At 53.3% G+C, this 20,456-nt stretch overlaps 1 protein-coding gene across 25 annotated transcripts in view; it reads right to left on the reverse strand.

Annotated features, from left to right (window-relative positions):
* Positions 1-20,456, reverse strand: part of KDM2B (lysine demethylase 2B) — a 156,519-nt gene that overhangs the window by 9,927 nt on the left and 126,136 nt on the right. For 13 of the 25 annotated variants that reach the window (XM_077955463.1, XM_077955461.1, XM_077955464.1 and 10 more), the window contains 10 exons: positions 15,340-15,564; positions 7,501-7,644; positions 6,674-6,760; positions 6,236-6,496; positions 5,907-6,020; positions 5,223-5,261; positions 4,389-5,068; positions 3,288-3,451; positions 3,033-3,194; positions 2,090-2,308 (listed from right to left, as the gene is read on the reverse strand). In XM_077955463.1, the coding sequence (XP_077811589.1) occupies positions 2,090-2,308; positions 3,033-3,194; positions 3,288-3,451; positions 4,389-5,068; positions 5,223-5,261; positions 5,907-6,020; positions 6,236-6,496; positions 6,674-6,760; positions 7,501-7,644; positions 15,340-15,564 (2,095 nt within the window). Of the gene's footprint in view, positions 1-2,089; positions 2,309-3,032; positions 3,195-3,287; positions 3,452-4,388; positions 5,069-5,222; positions 5,262-5,906; positions 6,021-6,235; positions 6,505-6,672; positions 6,761-7,500; positions 7,645-15,339; positions 15,565-20,456 lie in introns of all 25 variants that reach the window. The other 12 variants (XM_077955460.1, XM_077955470.1, XM_077955468.1 and 9 more) reach the window with 2 other exon arrangements.

The raw sequence follows: 20,456 nt of genomic DNA on the forward strand, positions 1-20,456 counted from the left end.
GAAACCCCATCTCTACTAAAAATACAAAACTTAGCCAGGCATGGTGGCAGGCGCCTGTAATCCCAGCTACTCACAAGACTGAGGCAGAAGAATCACTGGAATATGGGAGGCAGAGGTTGGAGTGAGCCGAGATCGCACCACTGCACTCCAGCCTGGGCGACAGAGCAAAGCTCCATCTCAAAAAAAAAAAAAAAAAAAAAGACAAAAAAGAATGCAGAGAGCTTATGCACTGAGATGAAAAGATGACCTCAATTTATCATGCTGGAAAAACAAAATGCCAAAGATGATTTGCACACACACACACAGCATGGCCCAAACCGCAGGGGAGGGAATTTATACTGAGATCTCTGCTACGCATCCATAATAACTAAACCAGGATATAATGAAGCGATTTACTAAAATGCCAGCACTTAGAGTAAGATGACTCCCAGACCCTCTCCAAAGGGCAGCTCCACCACCGATTCAAGCCCATGACCTGGCCCTTGAGCTGGAGAAGCCTCAATTCACTCTGGTTCTTTGCCTCCACGAGGTGGAACAATTCCTGTCATCAAAACTTCATAAGGAGAAAGAATGGCTTCCTAGGTCCTGAATAATCTCATCCCATCCAAAGCTCCCATGCCCCTGCTATGAGGCACGGTTGCCAGATAGTTTATCAGGCATGAATGTGGGATGCAGAGGAGAAAACAACGTGTACATCACCACTGTGCTGTGTCAAAATGTAATTTGGTGAGATGGGGGTGTCTTTAGTACTTGGTAATTTCTGAGGGTAAAAAAAAAAAAAAACCTGGCCGTGCACGGTGGCTCACGCCTGTAATCCCAGCACTTTGGGAGGCCACGGCGGGCGGATCACGAGGTCAGAAGATCGAGACCATCCTGGCTAGCATGGTGAAACCCTGTCTCTACTAAAAATACAAAAAATTAGCCGGGCGTGGTGGCGGGCGCCTGTAGTCCCAGCTACTCGGGAGGCTGAGGCAGGAGAGTGGCGGGAACCCAGAGGGTGGAGCTTGCAGTGAGTGGAGATCGCGCTGCTGTACTCCAGCCTGGGCTACAGAGCAAGACTCCATCTCAAAAAACAAAAAAACAAAACAAAACAAAAAACCCGTAAGTTAAGTTTCTTTTTCTCTTTCCCGACACCCCCCAGTCCAGACCATCCTAAGCTACCAGACCAAAATCGGGTTAGTTGGGCTGAGAGCAGGCAGCACTGCTCTGTGTACCTCGCTGCATACTGGAGCCCCAAGTCCTTCAGAACCAACTGCCGCCCCGCCAGCAGATGGAGCGAGTGAAGATCCTGCCACCACAGCGACAGACACAGAACAATAATGGAACTAACTGTGGGTTTTTTTCTCTCCAACAACAGGCCCCTTGATGGCAGAGTCACAAGGGGTGCATGTAAGCAACGACAGCAAAGGCAGAAACCAAGCTCCCTCCTGCCCACCAGGGCCCTCGCCCCCCGGCCCCCACTATCTCCACACCCTGGTTGTCAGGCACCGGCTCCTCTGCACCCCCTGGGGAAGCTGTCCCTTGTCCGTAGTTTCAGTCAGGAACCACTGCTGTGTGCTCGTGGCTGCTGCTAACCGGCACTATTCTGGGCGTAGCAATTACTACAATTCCAACAGGAACTTTTTTTTTGAGACAGAGTTTTGGTCTTGTCACCTAGGCTGGAGTGCAGCGGTGCAATCTTGGCTCACAGCAACCTCCACCTTCCAGTTTCAAGCGATTCTCCTGCCTCAGCCTCCCAAGTAGCTGGGATTACAGGTGCCGGGCACCATGCCCGGCTAATTTTTGTATTATTTTTGCAGAGACGGGGTTTCACCATGTTGGCCAGGCTAGTCTTGAACTCCTGTCCTTATGATCCACCTGCCTCAGCCTCCCAAAGTGCTGGGATTACAGGCGTGAGCCGCCACACCCAGCCAACAGTAACTCTTTGTTTAATGTGTTTCCCCTCTGGACGGGGCTGTCTATCTCAGTAAACGAGACACCAAGCACTGTGACCACATAGTTGTGAACACATGAGTCATTTTCCACAAATGTGAACCTCCTGGCCCTCCCACGGAGTGCTGGGCAGACTTGATGGGGGCCCCTGACTCACCAGACAGGTTGATCTCGGTTAAGGAGTCTCGGGTGGTGGTGCCAACAGCGGTGAGCAGGTTGATGGACTGGTCGGTGACGTGGTTACAGTAACTGAGGTGGAGCTTGGAGAGCAGGGGCATGTGGCGGATGATGAGCCGCAGGGAGGCATCTGTGATGTCCAGGCCTGCCAGGCGCAGCTCCACGATGTTCCGGAGCTTGCTCCGATTGTCCATCTGACCTGGTGGGGCGGGAGGGAGGGGGCAACCCGTCAATCTGACCGAGGAGGCCTGGTCACACTGACATGACACTCTAAAAAGGCCCACCAGCCAGACAGAACACTCAGATCTCATTTAGTTACAAACTGCTTCCTCCCAAAATCAGAATTCTAACAGTTAAAAATCAGACTCCACATCAAAACTTAGATTTCCAGATTCTCTTGAAAAACTAAAAGACCTAAACACTGAGCCCACATTCCACCCAGTAGTCATCCGCCAACCAGTGCAGAGGCCGCGCAGCACCTCCAATCCCTGTGACTTGGCAAGAAGCACAGACCTAGGCAGTCCAGTCCAGCCCAGGGGGAGGCGCCATCCTGGAAGCCCTTGCGTAACCACACTGATCCTGATGGCCATGGAGACTTGAAACCAACGAGGGGCAAGTCAACAGCAAAGCAGTGAGACGCATGCAGAGCCCCCATGAGTGAGTCAACAGGAAAGCAGTGAGACGCACACGGAGTCCCATGAGCGCCTCTCGCATGTGCACAGGAGCCCCTGCCTCCTCCCAGATCCCCTCTGTGCCTGAAGCAAACTGAGAACACGGCAGCAGACACTCATCCCTATGTCCTCTGGGGAAGGGCTGGGGCCTGAGAACAATGGAGGACATGCTAGGGCCTGAGGGTAAAAGCAGATCCAACAGCCTAGCTCGGTCACCCCACCCCCACAGAAACCCCCAGCCTGGCAACTCACCTGGCCTGTTGTCCGTGGGCGGGGACAGGAGATCCCGCATCTGGGCATCCTTTAGTCCCTCCACCCACTGGACATCCAGAGTCCGGAGCAGCGGACAACTGGAGCTGCAAAGGGCTGAGACCGCGATCCATGAGCAGCCTGACAGCACCAAGTCCCGGAGCCCTGTTGGGGACACAGAAAAGGGTGAAGGTCAGGGGATGCGCCCCCAGCCCCCACTGCAGCAGACACACTCGGGGCCACTGGCCCAGGGCTCACCAGGCAGCCGGTTGATGAGCCAGCTCAGCTGCTTCTTGGAGATATTGGTCCAGCTGAGGTCGAGGGAGACAGGCTGTCGCCGGATGATGCCACTCAGCATCAGGGGTGTGATAGACTTGCAGTGGTTCAGGTCAATGCGGGTCCACAACCGCTTATCACAGCACCTGGGGACCGGCCGGGTGGGGACACATCGTCAGAGGTGGGGCTCCCTGGCAGCCCATGCACGGCTCTAACTCTCCCCACCTACCAACTTCTGGGAGGCTCCTTAACTCGGCGCTCTGGACCCTTCTCTATGTAGCACCTGTCCTGCCCCGATGCAGGCACCTGCCATCTGCTCTGACAGCCATGGCCTCCAGTCTCCATCAATTATGTATGTATGTATGTATGTATGTATTTATTGAGACGGAGTCTCGCTCTGTTCCCAGACTGGTGTGTAGTGGTGCAATCTCTGCTCACCACCACCTTTGTCTCCCACATTCAAGCAATTATCCTGCCTCAGCCTCCCAAGTAGCCAGGATTACAGGTGTGCACCACCACACCCGGCTAATTTTTATATTTTTAGTAGAAATGGGGTTTCACCATGTTGGCCAGGCTGGTCTTGAACTCTTGACTTCAAGTGATCCGCCCGTAAAGTGCTGGGATTACAGGCATGAGCCACTGCGCCAGGCCTCCCGCAAGTATTTACCATGGGCTTTACAACGCCCTCTACCGGCCGTTCTTCCAAACAACCCCATGAAGCAGGTCTCATGCCCGTTCATCCAAGAGGGGTAAGGCAGAGCTAAGGCCAGAAAGCTGGTAAATATCGGCTGGCCTGAAGTTGCAACTGGCAACCTTGCTGGAAACCTGGACTAACTCTCCGAAGCCAAGGACTTCACGTGGTCCTCACTTTACCCTCCAGGAAGCTAAATCAGGGAGTAAACCAGGTCACCTCCTCTGACAAGACCAGAGGGGCCACTGCAGCCAGCTGGAACGCTTTACGGAGCACAATGAAGCCATACTGGGGCTTGGAAGGAAAGAGCATCACCAGCGACTCCACACACACGGGCCATCCCTGGTGCTGCCTGAGCCTTAACCTAGAGCCCTACACAGGCTGCCGCTCACCAGCGGTTCCAGGTCCTGCAGACCCGCATGCAGACACACAGGTCTTGGTGGCTGAGGTAGCTGAAGACGGCCATCCACACCTCCCTGTGCATGACGTGGGCTGCCCCATCGTCCAGGGGTAGCGAGTCAGGCGGGGGGCTGATGGGGGGTGGCCGGATCACATGGCGCTCCATCTGGATACACTTGGGCGGGGACACGGAGGGTGGGGGCCGGGAGATGACACGGGGCGGGCTGCGCAGGCCGGGTCCCAGCTGGTGCCGCAGCTCCCGAGGGGTGCCGTTGAGCCCCTTGCTGAAGCGGTGGGGACGCTCGCAGACGCCTGGGGGCCGCTTGGGCTCCTCGCCCTCACTCTCAGGCTCCGACTTGATGGGCTGCTGGTTCTCGTTGGCCAGGCTGCTCTCCGTCCTCTGGATCTCGTGGTTGAGCTCCTTGCTCAGCTCCCTGCTCAGCTCCTTGTTGGGAAGCCGCCGCTTCCGGCGCATCTTCACCTTCTTCTTCTCCTCCGGGCCCTCGGTCCCCTCGGTGCTGGGTCCTGCGGTGGGGGAGCTGGAGCGGGAGTGGTCGCTCTCCCTGGTCTTTGGGGGTGCCTCGGGCAGATCGTCCTCGGGTTCCTGCTTGAAGCGCCGGAGGGGCTTGTTGGCCAGCGCCATGCGGTCCTCGGCGTTCTTCCAGGACCGACGCTGAGGGCGAGAGCGGAGACGCGTCAGCCTGTAGGGCTCAGGGCTGCGCCCACCCAAGGCCTCCCGCCCCCCTGCCACGGGACTGCGGCCCAGGGAGCTGCTGTGCAGCTCTAACCGCTCGGGCCTGGGGCACAGGGGGAGGGGAAGATGGTACCTTTTTCCTGAAAAGCTTATCTTCTTTGCCAGGTTTGAGCTGTCACGAAAAAGAAAGTACGCAGAGCTTGCTCCCCGGGCTCGTGGGATTTGGTCCCCTCGACACCCCACCCCACCATGAGTCCACAGTCTCTAGAGGAGGGGCTGGAGGGACGCCTTCCCCACAAATGCCATCTCCACGTCTGACCGACAGACGGGCGAGCCCTGCCTGCGGCTTTCAAGGAAGAAGCTGGAAGTAGTCCGGTTGAACTGTTCCCACCCAACTGACCTCCCACCCCCCAGACCCGGAGATGTGCAGCCGCCATTCAAACAAGCCTCGGCTTTGGGAGCCAGTTCTGGAGCACAGCCCTGTGGGAATCCCCGGCCCAGCCGGAATGGCTAGAGCTGGGAGAGACTCCTGGCGCCACCTTGTGGCTGGTGACAGCATGGCCCGTGGGTGGAGCAGGGCCACCAGGCTCCTCAGAGGTTCCCTGGACTCACAGCTTCCATCCCAACCAACAGAGGCTCTAGTCACAGACAGCTTCCCAGGCCCGAAGCCAGAACCACGAGCCAGAGATCTGGGGCCGAGACCTGGGAAGCGTCAGGAGAGGCAGCAGTGGGGTGGAGGACCAGCGGGGTGGGGTGGGGGACAGCCCGGGACTCGCCAGTCCCCAGGGCCTCAGGAGGGCGTGCGTCGTGGGAGCACCTGCTGCTGGAAGTAAGTGAGACTGGATCTCCACCAGGGGCTGAGGCTGCTGCCTAGAGGGGGCCTCGGCGAGAGGTGAGAGGAGGAACCGGGGGACGTTTGAAGCGATGAGGCCTAAAGGGGGGGGTGGGAAGAGGAGTGACTCGCTGGTTTCCCCCTCCTTTCCTTGGGGCAGGGCTCTCAGGACTTAGGTGACCTGCTCAGGGCAGCAAGAGGCTGGGATTATCCCAAGCTCTACTCGCTGCCCACCCCCTGCCCCGGCCTTCCAACCCAGCACCTAGGACCAGCCAGACCACCCCCTTTGTCTCTCAGCCCCTCCTGGTCCGTACCCGCTTGCGTCCACTCAGCTCCTGGGGCTTCTCGTATTTCCGCTTCTTCCTCAGGTGCACGTCATCAGACTTTCTGCGCAGGAGGCCGTCCGGCGGCACCTTCTTGGGGTGCTCGTCCGACCTGCGCCGGGGTGCCTCCTCACATTCGCTCCTCCGCTTGGCAGGTTCCTGCCCTTCCTTGTTGTCCCGGTTCATCTTCTGCTCTTTGAGCAGGGAGCCGGGCAGGTTGGAGGCGTACTTAAAGCCAGGGCCACGCTTTTGCTTGTAGGCCAAAAAGAGAGAAGGAACAGACCAACTGTATACCTTTGGACTTGCCCTTCCTCCTCCCCAGGCCCACGGCACCCCACCTGCCTGACACTCCTGGGACAGGCTGGTCCCAGCCAGGCCCAGGCCCGCCCCTCTCCCGACTGACCCTGGGACTTGGAGCCCGGCACTCACTTTCCCGGTCTTGCCGGCATGGTTACACTTCGGACACTCCCAGCAGTTTGGAAGCTCGTCGTTGACCACACCCTCTGACTCCTTAATCTGCGGGGAACACCAGGACTCAGAAGAGGGACGAGCGGAGAAGAGGGCCCACGGGCACAAGGCTCCGTGAGGCCATGTCTTCCAGAAGCAGCAGCACCCCCTCCCCAGTGTCACGTCTATCCTGTTTCCAGCCAAAAGAAAACACAGCCGCAGAGGCTGGCAGAGACGGGCAACTGTGGATCCAGGCCAGGGTTCAGAGGCGGAGCCCTTTTGCTTCTCTGGGACCCTGGGCAAGTCACACTCTGTCTCTGTAGGCTGGTGCCCTCAGCCATAAAAGTTAGTGTGCCCATCTCACTGAGGGGTATGACCCAGGTAAAGCCACCAGCTCAGCGCCTGGCATGCAGAAAGGACTTTGCAGAGGACTCTACAGGGTGCTGAAGGAAGGAGTGGGGTGTGGGGCCTTGTTCTCCCAGAAGCCTGGAGCCACCTGGAGGCTCTCCCTCTGGCCCAGCTACAAACAAGCCGCCTGTGTTTGCCATCCGCTGAGACTCTGGGAACCCTCTCTGGTTCTGACGTCCTGGGACGTGGGAGTCTGTTTATTCCTTTAATGACACTGGGTCTCCAAGGTACTCCAGGCCCTCCTTGCTCTGGGCTTATCCCCTTGACACACAGGATCACCCAGACTCAGGGGTTCTCCAGGAATTCACCGCACGACCTGCATCCCACCACCTCACCAGCATCTCCAGCAACCCTACCTGCCCCACAGCGTCAGCATCACCTGTTCCCACTGGGCCGCTCACCTTAAGGCATCCGGGGTGGATGATTTCGTTGCAGATGGAGCACTCCATGAGCATGAGGTTAAACTTGCCTTCCTCCTCTTCCACTGTGTCTTCCTTCCCCGCCTCGCCACACACAAGGCACACGGCGGTGTGGGGGAGCACTGGCTGAGGAGCCAGGGAGAACAAGACAAGTCATCAGGGGTGGGAAGCATGGACCCCCAGGAGGGCCAGGTCAAGGGCAATGAGCTGCTCCCCTCGGACCTGCCAGGAGACCCCAGGAAAGTGGCCCAGGCACATTCACTCACTCATTCACTGAAATATGTATCAGGCTACTACCTCCGCATGCCAGATACTACTCTTAATTGCTGGGGATATAGCAAGGAACAAGACAGCTCAAAATCTCTGCCATCCAGAGCTTACGTTTTAGTGGAGGGAGGCAGACAAAATGAAGAACAGAGCATGTTAGAGACAGAGACATGGGGAAAAATTAGAGGGCTGGAGTGAGGGGCAGAAGGGGGGTTGATTTTAAATATGGAGATCAGGGAAGGCCTCACATTCATAAAAGCTCCAAAGGAGCGGAAGCGTGAACCCAGCCCAGATCCATGCAGATGAGATGAGGCTGCATCTCACCAGTGGGTATTCAAGGCACAGACACGGACTGCGGGCTCCCAAGACCTTTACAGAGAGGCTAGGAGGTCAGAACTGTCTTCAGAATAACCGATGTTATTTGCCTTTTGCACAGTATTGATATTTGTACTGGTGGGTAAAACAGCTGGCCCCTCAGCACCAGTCAAGGCAAGGCCCCCAGCTGCACCAGCAGCCATGAGGGGACTCACGGCCATACACTTATTAAAAAGATCCCCAGTTTCATCTAAGAATATCTCTGATGAAACAGTAAAAATTACTTTATGAAAACCTTGCCCTAGAGTACACATCCTTTTCAGATGCTTTGTGACAATAAGAATATGTGTAAAGTGCCTCGGCACACAGGTGATGCGTACCAAAGGAAAGGCACTCGTGACTGAGCTGGGAGCCGAAATGGCCACTTTCTCCATAGATTATTTTTACTTGAAGGAATGACTGATAGAAAGCCCCTGGACATTGGTGTATTTCTGTGAAGATCAAAGAAGTGAGCTTGTCATTTCCAGAAAAATAACTGACCGCATTTGTTGCAAATGACAAAATTCAAGTTTCTGAATGACAATTAGACTTCTGGAAAACTTACATGAACCACCATAACCTGCACAGCTTCCCAATACTGAGAGACTTTTCCGATGAGATCAGTGATCATATTAACAAATGTGATTTCTAAAATAATATTATGTGCCAATATTTGGAAAATCCGCCTAACTCAGGGAGCCAATATTTTCCAGATGACCAATACATGGTGTTACAACATCATGCCTGAGCAAATGAGCTACTCAAAGGGCAAGACAGGCTGATGAAGTTCCATGTAACAGTGTGAACAGCTCACTGATACAGTTTCAGACTCCACATTGCAACTAACCTTTAAAGAAAACTCTGCTGAGTTCTAGTTGAGTATCAGAGTATCCACAATTATTAAAATACTCCTCCCTTTTCCAACTAGTATATATCTGTGTGAGGCCGAATTTTCCTCATACTCCCTCCAAAACAACATATCACAATAGATAAAACACAGAAGCAGATATGAAAATTCCAGGTCTTTTTTTTTTTTTTTGAGATGGAATCTTGCTCTGTCGCCCAGGCTAGAGTGCGGTGGCACAGTCTCGACTCATTGCAACCTCTGCCTTCTGGGTTCAAGCAATTCTCCTGCCTCAGTCTCCCGAGTAGCACAGGCGCCCGCCATCACACCCAGCTACTTTTTTGTATTTTTAGTAGAGACAGGGGCTTTCACCATGTTGGCCAGGCCGGTCTCGAACTCCTGATCTCGTGATCCACCTGCCTCAGCCTCCCAAAGTGCTAGGATCACAGGTGTGAACCACCGTGCCCGGCAATTCCAAGCCCTTTCTAATGAACCAGACATAAAAGAGATTTACAAAAATATAAAACAATGCCATTATTCTTATTTCTGTTTTTGGAAAATGTAATTATTTCTCATAAAAATATGTTTCTTTTTTCTTATTTATTTTTGTGACAGTGTCTTGCTTTGTCGCCCAGTCTGGAGTGCAGTGACATGATCTTGGCTCACTGCAACCTCCATCTGCCTCCTGGGTTCAGGCGATTCTCCCACCTCAGCCTCCCAAGTAGCTGGGACTACAGGCATGCTGGGTAATTTTTGTCTTTTTAGTAGAGATGGGGTTTCACCATGTTGGCCAGGCTGGTCTCAAACTCCTGACCTCAAGTGATCCTCCCACCTCAGCCTCCCAAAGTGCTGGGATTGCACGCTTGAGCCACCGTGCCCAGCCAAAACAGCCAAAATATGTTATTTCTATTAACCTGTCATGGGCTTTCTTGTTTTTTTTTTTTTTTTTTTGAGACGGAGTCTCGCTCTGTCGCCCAGGTTGGAGTGCAGTGGCCAGATCTCAGCTCACTGCAAGCTCCACCTCCCAGGTTTACGCCATTCTCCTGCCTCAGCCTCCTGAGTAGCTGGGACTACAGGCGCCCGCCACCTCGCCCGGCTAGTTTTTTGTATTTTTAGTAGAGACGGGGTTTCACCGTGTTAGCCAGGATGGTCTCGATCTCCTGACCTCGTGATCCGCCCGTCTCGGCCTCCCAAAGTGCTGGGATTACAGGCTTGAGCCACCGCGCCCGGCCCTTTCTTGTTATTTTAAGATAAATTTAAAATCTAAAAAAAAAATTTCTTGGCCAGGAGTGATAGCACATGCCTGTAATCCCAACACTTTGGTAGGCCAAGGCAGGCAGATTGCCTGAGTCCAGGAGTTTGAGACTAGCCTGGGCAATGTGGCAAAACCCTGTCTTTACAAAAAATACAAAAATCAGCTGGGCATAGTGAATGCCTGCAGTCCCAGCTACTCGGGAGGCTGAGGTGGGAGGATTGTTTGAGCCCAGGAGGTAGAGGCTGCAGTGAACCACAAGTATACCACTGCACTCCAGTCTGGGTGACAGAGTGAGACTCTGTCTCAAAAAAAAAAAAAAAAAAAAAAATCAGTTTTAATTTTTTTTTTTTTAAGCTAAAGTCCTCTCACACCAAACTCAGTTTAAATTTTTAATATAGTCAGTATTAATAAATATATAACCTGCATAAAAGAAAAACTCTTTAGGGTCTTCATAATTTTTAAGAGCATGAAGGGCTCCTGAGACCCTGAAGTGTGAGAACTTGGTGCACCCGGCTGTGAGCCCCCTGAGGCCAGGACGGGTCAGCCTCATCCCGCCCAGTGCACCCGTAGCCAATCTTTATTACGCTGCTCAGAGGAGCTTCAAGCAGGCTGGGAATATACACGCCACTGGTAAGTGAAAAAGACTTGATTAAATGGCGCAAATGTCTGAATTCTAATAAACAGGACACAGAAGGCAAGGCAGTCATCGTTCCTTCCACAAATACCAAACACACATCTGCCACGGTCTGAAACAAAGTCTTGGGGGACGCAGGAGTGAGGGAGATGGCTGCTCCCCGTGAGCTATTTGGGAAGAAAAAGACATTAGTCGCTGAAATCCAAAGAAAACATGGAAAAGTCATATTCAAGAGTTCTCAAAAGCAGCAGAGGCTGATTTCTGGAGGACTCGGGACAGGGTGGAGAGAAGCCAAGTGGGCAAGGCCGCAGGGCCTCAAGGTGAATGAGGACAGAGCAGCCTGCGCAGAGCAGGCCGGGCCAAAGGGGACGGCTGGAGACCAGACTGCAGTGGGGGGCAGAGGGTGAAGCACGGCCCACACGGCAAGAAGAGGGTCTGTGGTGGGGTGGGGCAGATGGCAGAACTGGCTCTAAGCCAGGTGGCAGGATGGGAGGTGGCGCAAGAGGCAAATCTCCTGCAGGGGCTGGGGAGGGGCTTGGGGCTCATGTTAGAGGGCAGACTGCACGGCACCAGCAGGGACACCAGCAGGGACATGGTGGAGAGGGGAGGAAGCTACGGAGGCAGCCCCAGCGACGGAGCAAAGGGAGGGGACAGAAGAGGAAGATAGGTGGGGCTGCGTATGTCATAGGTGGGTAATGCGTGAGAAGTGCCCTGGCAGAGCAGAAGGGCTGGGAGAAGAGTAAGAAGGACACCAAGGGTCAGGCCAAGCCTGCATCTGCCATCAGTTCCAGAAGCTATGTCAAGCTGAAGAGAGTAGGAGACATAAAAAAATGGGGTTTCCTTCAAACAGCATGCACTGTGCCAGGAACCAGAGTAGCAAAGATAAGGGGGCACCCGAGACAAATTTCCTATAACCGGGCCCAGCACACGGGGGGTGGGAGAAAAAGTAATGCCAAAGAGAAAAAGACAGTCGTGGATTCATTGCTGGCACACATTTGAGTTTTAGGTGACACCGTTCTAAAAACCAACAGTTGCTATAGACAAGCTCTTTTAAATTCTATAGGATCCAATGGGTCACATGGACCCTATCTCCAAAAAATGTACATCCATGCATGCACACAGACAAAAATGCATTTAATTTCAGGATGGCTCACAAATTCCCTGAAATCCATGAAAATATCCTGGGGTTTGGGTACCAATTAAAAGCACAAGCAGTGAAACTGAACTTCTGCAGCAAAGGAAAGAATCAACAGAGGAAAAGGCAACCTACAGGATGGGAGAAAATCCTTGCAAACCAGAGACCTGATAAGGGTTAATATCCAAAACATATTTAGAACTCCTCTAACTCAACAACAAAAACCCCCAAAAGAAAACCGATTTAGGCCAGGTGCAGTGGCTCACACTTGTAATCCCAGAATTTTGGGAGGCCAAGGCGGGGGTCGGGGGTGGGGCGGTGATCAACTGAGGTCAGGGGTTTGAGACCAGCCTGGTCAATAAAGTGAAACCCTGCCTCTACCAAAAACACAAAAATTAGCTGAGTGTGGTGGTACGTGCCTGTAACCCCAGCTACCTGGGAGGCTGAGGCAGGATAATTGCTTGAACCCGGGAGGCAGAGGTTGCAGTGAGCTGAGACTGCGCCATCGCACTCTAGCCTGGGCAAAAGAGTGAGACTCTCCAAAAAAGAAAAGAAAACCAGTGTAAAAACGGTCTAAGGACTCAGACATTTCTCCAAAGAAGACAGACAAACAGCCAATAAGCACCTGAAAGGTGAAAGATGCTCAACATCACTAGGCATTAGGGAAAAGTAAATAAAAACTACACTGAGATGTCACCTCATACACATTAGGATGGCTACTAAAAACAAACAAACTAAAAGCCCATAACATAACAGATGTTGATGGGGATGCAGAGAAATAGGAACCTTCGCTGGGCGCGGTGGCTCACGCCTGTAATCCCAGCACTTTGGGAGGCCGAGGTGGGCGGCTCACAAGGTCAGGAGATTGAGACCATCCTAGCCAACATGGTGAAACCCCGTCTCTACTAAAAATACAAAAAATTAGCCGGGCATGGTGGTAGGCGCCCAGCTACTCGGGAGGCCGAGGCCGGAGAACAGCGTGAACCCAGGAGGCAGAGCTTGCAGTGAGCCGAGATCACACCACTGCACTCCAGCCTGGGCAACAGAGCAAGACTCCGTCTCAAAAAAAAAAAAGAGAGAGAGAGAGAAACAGGAACCTTCATGCACCCGTGGTGGGAATGTGAAACGGCACAGCCACAGTGGCCAACAGTACAGAGGTTCCTCAAAAAGCTAAAAATAGAATCATCATATGACCCAGCAAGCCCACTTCTGGGCACGGAGTTGGCCCTTACACAGCACAGGATTGAACTGTGTGGGTTCACTTATATGCGGATTTTTTTTTCAATAAAAGTTATACTGAGTGTGCCTGCGTCTCCTGCCTCCCCCTTCTACCTCCTTCATCTCTTCTGCCTCTGCCACCCTGAGACAGCAAGACCAATCCCTCCTCCTCTGTCTACACAATGTGAAGATGATGAGCATGAAGACCTTTACGATGATCCACTCCCACTTAATGAACGATAAATATATTTTCCTAATGATCTTAGTATTTTCTTTTCTCTAGCTTACTTTATTGTGAGAATACAGTATATAATACATATAACATAAAATATGTGTTAATGGACTGTTTTTGTTACTGATAAGGCTTCTGGTCAACAAGAGGCTAACAGTAGTTAAGTTTTAGGGGAGTCAAAAGTTACACTCAGATTTTCAACTGCACAGGGGTCAGGTGGTGCCCCACCCTTGTGTTGTTCCAAGGTTCAACTGTATATCCAGAAGAATTCAAAACACGATCTCAAAGAGGTATCTGCACACCGATGTTCACTGCAGCACTATTCACAATAGGCAACAGGTGAAAGCAACCCATACGTCCATCAACAGATGAACGGATAAAGAAAATTTTGGTCCGGCGCGGTGGCTCACGCCTATAATCCCAGCACTCTTGGAGGCCAAGGTGGGCGGATCACCTGAGGTCAAGAGTTCGAGACCAGCCTGGCCAACATGATGAAGCCCTGTACTAAAAATTTTAAAATTAGCCCGATGTGGTGGCGGGTGCCTGTAATCCCAGCTACTCGGGAGACTGAGGCAGGAGAATTGCTTGAACCCAGGAGGCAGAGGTTGTAGTAAGCCAAAATTCCACCGCTGCACTCCAGCCTGGGCGACAGAGTGAGACTCCGTCTCAGAAAAAAAAAAGAAAATTTGGTGCAAATACACAATAGAGTATTAATTGGCCATTAAAAAAAAAAAAAAGGAAATTGTCATATGCTTCAACATGGATGAACCCTGAGGACATTATGCTCAGGGCTATAAACAAGCCAATCCAATCACAGAAAGCCAATTACTGCATGATTCCACTTCTATGAGGTCCGGAGAGGAGTCAAGCTCTTAGAAACTGAAAGTGGAATGGTGGTTGCCCGGGGCTGAGGGAGGGGAAAGGAGAGTAGAGCTTCAATGGGTATGCAGTTTCAGTTTTGCAAAATGAAAAAGTTCTGGGGATCAGCTTCCCAAAAACGTGCATATGATAATACTACTGTATTGCATACTTAAAAATGATTAATGTATTTTTTGACCACAATTTAAAAAAACAAAACACAAGAAATATGCGTGGAAGGAGATGGGTGAGGTGTCTGGGCCTGGGGGGCATCGGCAGCCAAGGAGGAAGGGCTCACCCTATGCCAGGCTGGGCCTGTAGATGAGCGCACCAAGGCCGAGGAATCCCGTCCCTCCAGCCGAGCCTGCTTTTCCACGGGGATTGGGAGACGACTCCTCCACAGGGAGGATCGCCGGCCCCCAGGGAGCAGCGCCCTGGGGAAGGCAGAGCATGTGGGTGTGTACAAGGCGATTCAAGGGCAAACCCCGCGACCTCGCCCCGTTGCGGAAGTCCACGTCCACTGCCCGGTCCGGGTACAAGACCAGCGGCGCGGGGCCACTGCTGGAGCTGAGGCCAGGCGGTGTGGAGGGGCAGGCCAGGCTCTCCCAGGCACGGTTCCTCGGCACCATAAATCACTCCTTGTTGGGGGCAGCCCCCTGAGATGGGGCGCTGACCTTCCACCCAGACTTCTGACTCTGAAGGCAGGGCCGGGAGGAAGGAAGAGCCCAGAACCATCACCAACTGGACCGTAATGTTGGCAACGGGGTCACAGACAGGACAGGCTGCTTGTCATCTTTAATGGCAGCAACTTCAAAGTACCTGGGCACCCTGGGAGGGAAAGAGCAGGAGGCCTGAGCCTGCAAAGCGGCCGGCGCCTTCCCGTCCACAGGAAGAGCTCTCGGGCAGTCCACAGCCCCGGCTTCTCTGTGTGCGGAGGGGCGGCCAGAGCGAGCAGCTGTCAGACACGCGGGCCGGCACGCAGGGGCCTGGATCGAGCGCAGGGCTGGACCGGGGCTGCACTCACCGCGATGCACTGCCGCATGATGCAGCTCTGCTTCATGCGCCCGGGGCCCCCGAACTTCTTCATGTCCTTGCAGAAGTGGCACTCTCCGCACTCGGTCCGCAGGCAGGCCTCGCACTTGCGGCATCGCGTCCGGCGCCGCCGAGCTCCTGCCGTTGTCCGGTTGGCGGCCAACTTCACCGCGGAGGCCGGGCCCAGCTTCCCCTTGGGCCGACCCACAGCCCGGTTCTGCAGGGGAACAGACAGAACTGGTCAGATGGGGAGGCTGCAGGCACCGCCAGACCCCCGGAAAGGGTATTAGGGAGCAAACTGTGTATCCCAGAAAGACACGATGGGGGCTCTAAACCCCAAGCCTCAGAGTGTGATCTTTATTTGGAGATGGAGGCTTTGCAGAGACCGTCAGGTTAAACGAGGTAATTCAGGTGAACGCTAATCCAGTATGACTGGTGTCCTTACGAAAGGGGGCCATTTGGACATAGAGATGGACACGCACGGAGTGAACGTGTGTGAAGACACTGGCCTTCCACAGACTGGAGCCCTGTCTACAAGCCAGTAAGTGCCAAGGATGGCAGCACATACCAGGAGCTCGAGGCGTGGGGAAGGACCCTCCCCTAGAGCCCGCAAAGCCAGCCCCGCCCGCCAGCCCACACCTTGACTTCAGACTCCTGGCCTCCAGAACTGGGAGAGAAGAAAGGCCCGTTGTTTTAAGCCACCGGTTATAGCAGCTCTAGGAGAGGAGGACAGAGGGTGCATGCTTCTTGCCACAGCACACGGCTCGAGACCTTCCACGGCCGCACCCACAGGCTCGGACCCTGCCCACCTTTCCCACCTCTGTCTGCTCCCCAAGAAAGACCGCAAGGGGTCACACAATCGGTCTCTGTTCTCCCAGCCCGGAAGGCCAACCCCACCCCGCCAAGCCACTTGGCTGATGCCCATTCATCCCGCCTGGCAAGTTTACAGGCTGCTTTCTTCTGGAAGCCCCTCCTGCCCACCTGCACTGGGTTCAAGGCCCCTCCCAGGGATCCTGTTAGAGCACTCACGACGGTAATCACCTGTTCCTGTACCGTCCTTCCCTTTGAGACGGGGCACAGAGGGGCACTCACCACAGGTGTCTTGTCCAACACTGCACCTCTACGAACCAGCCTGGCATGCAGAATGCACTCAACAAACCAAAGCCACCCCAGGGAGGACAGGATAGTAACCTTCAGGTCCCTGACTACTCAGACCTTCCCTAGATGGGTTCCAAATGCTCCCTTCCCTGGGACTCAGAGAAGAGAGACAGTAGGTAGACAGGAGAGCTGGGCTAGTAGCTAAGCCAGGAAAATGGGACAGTCATAGCCCCTGACCTCTGGTTCCCAGCCCCAGAGCCTCCTGCAGACCGAGGATCTACGGGGGAGCCCAAAGCTAGCTCCTGAGGACACTGTCCACCTTGGACCTGCGGTGGGAGGGACAAGGATGGGAGAGCTTTTCTTGTCTGTGGCATCTTTCTGGAGAAGCCGGGGTGGCTGAGAAACGGTGAAGTCCCTAACAGGGAGACACGTGGTCACCCTGGAAACCAGCTGACCTAACCGGCATCTAACACCTAAAGCCCCTTTACAGCTAATTGAACACACTTTGGTCTAGAGTCCCGCCCTCTTCATTTCAGTGACTTGTCATACTTGAATCCCCAAACAAAACCCCATACGTTTGGGAGCACACAGTCCCAGAAGAGCTGTTACTATTCATCCACTCCAATGGAGAAGAAGGTCCACATCACACGGACCCCTCCCACAACACACCCAACTCCCTGCACCTTAGGGGCTTCCTAGAAACTTCCAACTGCATAGGAAGAAAAACAGCCCTCCCTTTCTCCTCGAATATAGCCTCGCCACCACCAACTTTCTTCTCCAGTGCAGTGGTCCCTGTAGAAAGCCCATGGCCTCACGTGCCACCCCTTTGCTGTCAACACCTAAGCAGATCCATTCCTCCGATTCACCTTCCTGCAGCATTCAAGGAGCTTCGAGGCCCCCATCAGACTGAGAGGCCCTTCAGGAAGCACTGGGACTCTGGGCCTCCATCCTGCTCAACCTGCTGTGAACCCAAAAGAGGAAAGGGAAGTGCTCCCTGGCTCTACCACCGTCATCTCCCACTGCTCTTCCCCAGCTGCTCAGGACCCTCACTCATGCCTGCCCTCTGCTTTGGGGCAGTCCAGCCGGAGGCCTTGTCACAGGGAGGGCAAGCCCTGGACTGCAGGGCTGACTGCAGGGTCGCCCACAGACAAGCAGGCCACCACCAGCCACCTGGGTAAAGGGACCATCCAAAGCAGCAAAGGGCGCCAGGCACAGTGGCTCATGCCTGTAACCCCAGCACACTGGGGGGCTGAGGTGGGAGCATCACTTGAGGTCAGGAGTTCATCACCAGCCTGGGCAACACAGTGAGACCTACAAAAAACTTTAAAAATTAGTCGGGCATGGTGGTGTGCACCTGTAGATCCAGCTACTCAGAAGGCTGAGGTGGGAGGATTGCTTGAGCCCAGGAGTTTGAGGTGGCAGTGAGCTGTGATCATCCACTGTACTCCAGCCTAGGACACAGAGCAAGACCCTGTCTCAAAAAACAAAGAAAATGAAGAAACCCATCCTTACAATGATGGCTGGGTGCCCCCAACATATTCGCATAGTCCCACTGTGATTAGCACCTTTGGGGGGTCAAGTCCACCAAGCACTGCGCACGTCCATCCAACTCAGGTCTGGCTGCCCACGTGAGAAGTAAAACAAGATCAGTTTTCAGAGCTTTCTGGATTTGAGAACGGCACAGAGCAGACTGTGAACCTGAAGCTGAGCAGCCGACAGAGAGCAGCCAAGGCCAGGCAAGGCAGCGCTGACGACGGAGATAACGAGCACCCCCATCTGTGGTCACCATGGCCATCATTTACTGATGTTATTACCTAACCTTCCCAGTAACAGCCCTGTAGAGGATGCCTTCATGTCCCCATTTTTCATATGAGGAAACTGAAGCCAGTAATTTGCCTATGGTCATGGAACCAGCAGGATGCGTGGACTCCAGATTCGTGCTCTGAACACACTAAACCACAGCAACTGCATGTGCAAAGTGCAGCGAGGGGCCCGCAGACCCACTGGGATGGCCACATGCTCCTGGGCTTCCCAGCTAGTGCCACCATGCCTTAGTGCGAAGGGTGCCAACAAGAGGTGCAGAGAAGCAGAAACCCAAAAACGTTTCTCCCTGTCTTCACAGCCCACAGTAACACTTTCTGATTCTACCCCTCCAAAGGACAGGTGCCCTGTTACCAGCTCACTCCTCAAATACCTGGAACACAGGCAATGCTGTGGGCGGCGTCTGAGGCCTCCAGTCAGGTGTGAAGTGGCCAGTGTGAGCCACCTCCCAGGACAAAACCAGACCTCCAGAGCCGGAGAGTCTAAAGACGAGCTTCTCTGGCGAAAAAACTGAAAAAATTCCAGGAGTTCAAAGGAACACCAGGTATCAACAGCCACCGAGCACCTCTGGCCTCCCTGCCCTGAGGACAGTGTCTGGGCAAGTTAAAAAGCTGGGCCAATCCAGTCTGAGTCTTGAAGCTCCTATGTCACTGCAAAACAAGCCCATTTGCCTGCACCATCCAAAGCACCTTCTCATCCAACCTATGGAAAACAACCTGCATGGACCTCAGCAGCAGCTGGGACACCCGGGAAAATTACAGAGCACATACCAGATAACATCCCGAAAGAAGAGGTGTGAGAAGCTGTGGTCTCCCGAGACCTTGATGAGGCCCTGTCTAGCCGCTGCCAAATCAGGCCAGGAAGGCTTGTGCCGCTGGCAGTGGCCCCCGCCTGGCTCGTCAAGAGTTGGCTCAGCGACAGGGCGCCAGATCCTAATGAATCCCACTGAAAAACCCACAGGTAAGACAGACCTCGGAGGCCTCCATTAAAAAGTCCAACTGGGACTCTGCAGACCCAACCAGGAAACGTGATGGCAGAGTACAGAAAACAGTGACACAAAAAGGGGCAAATGGAATAAAAAGGAAGGTGAGTCAGCCAGAGCTGTCTCCTTTTGGCACACAGCTTTCTCTGTCTTGGTATCTTTTGGGTGCTACCCAAAGTTTCAAATGCCAATTCTTTTTTTTTTTTTTTGAGACAGAGTCTCACTCTGTCACCCAGGCTGAGTGCAGTGGCGTGATCTTGGCTCACTGTAACCTCTGGCTCCCGGGTTCAAGCAATTCTTGTGCTTCAGCCTCCCGAATAGCTGGAATTACAGGTGTGCACCACCAAGCCCAGCTAATTTTTGTATTTTTAGTAGAGATAGTGTTTCATCATGTTGGCCAGGCTGGTCTCAAACTCCTGGCCTCAAGTGATCTGCCCGCCTCAGCCTCCCCAAAGTGCTGGCATTACAGGCATGAGTCACTGTGCCTGGCCTCAAACACCAATTCTAATTTCCACTCTAGGACAGAGTAGGAGTAGGACACCCCTGTCCCAGCAAAGGAAGTGATGGCATCCCCAGACATTCATTTACGAACCAACATCCCCAACACCAAGGCCACTTGTTGATTTTATCAGCCCAGGAACCATATCCTCAACACACTATGAAAGGTTAGGAAAATCTGGAACATGAACGCACACATACACACACAACACACAAATATCTTAGTATTCCTACACCCCTTCTCCATCAGCAACTCAAAAGCATCGTCCTTTAAGTGAATGTTATCAAGGTTTATTCATTCATCCCATCAATATTTGAGTTCCTCTGGTCTACCAGATGCTATCCACCAGAAAATGCATGGATAGAACCTCCTCAATCCCTCAGCTCTAAATTATAGTGATTAAAATTACTTGGATTAACCTAAATTAAAGGAAAGACATCCATGTTCATGAATTGGAAGATTTAATATTGCTATGATCAGTTATACTCCCCAAAGTGATCAACAGACTCAATGTGACCCCAAGCAAAATCCCAACTGGGGCTGGGCACAGTGGCTCACACCTATAATCTCAGCACTTTGGGAGGCCAAGGCAGGTGGATCACTTGAGCCCAGGAGTTCAAGACCAGCCTGGCCAACAAAGCAAGACTCCAAAAAAATAAAAAGACTAGGTGAGTGTGCTGTCACACACCTGTAGTCCCAGCTACTTAGG

This window comes from Macaca mulatta, chromosome 11 (genome assembly GCF_049350105.2).
Source record: "Macaca mulatta isolate MMU2019108-1 chromosome 11, T2T-MMU8v2.0, whole genome shotgun sequence".
NCBI lineage: Eukaryota > Metazoa > Chordata > Mammalia > Primates > Cercopithecidae > Macaca > Macaca mulatta.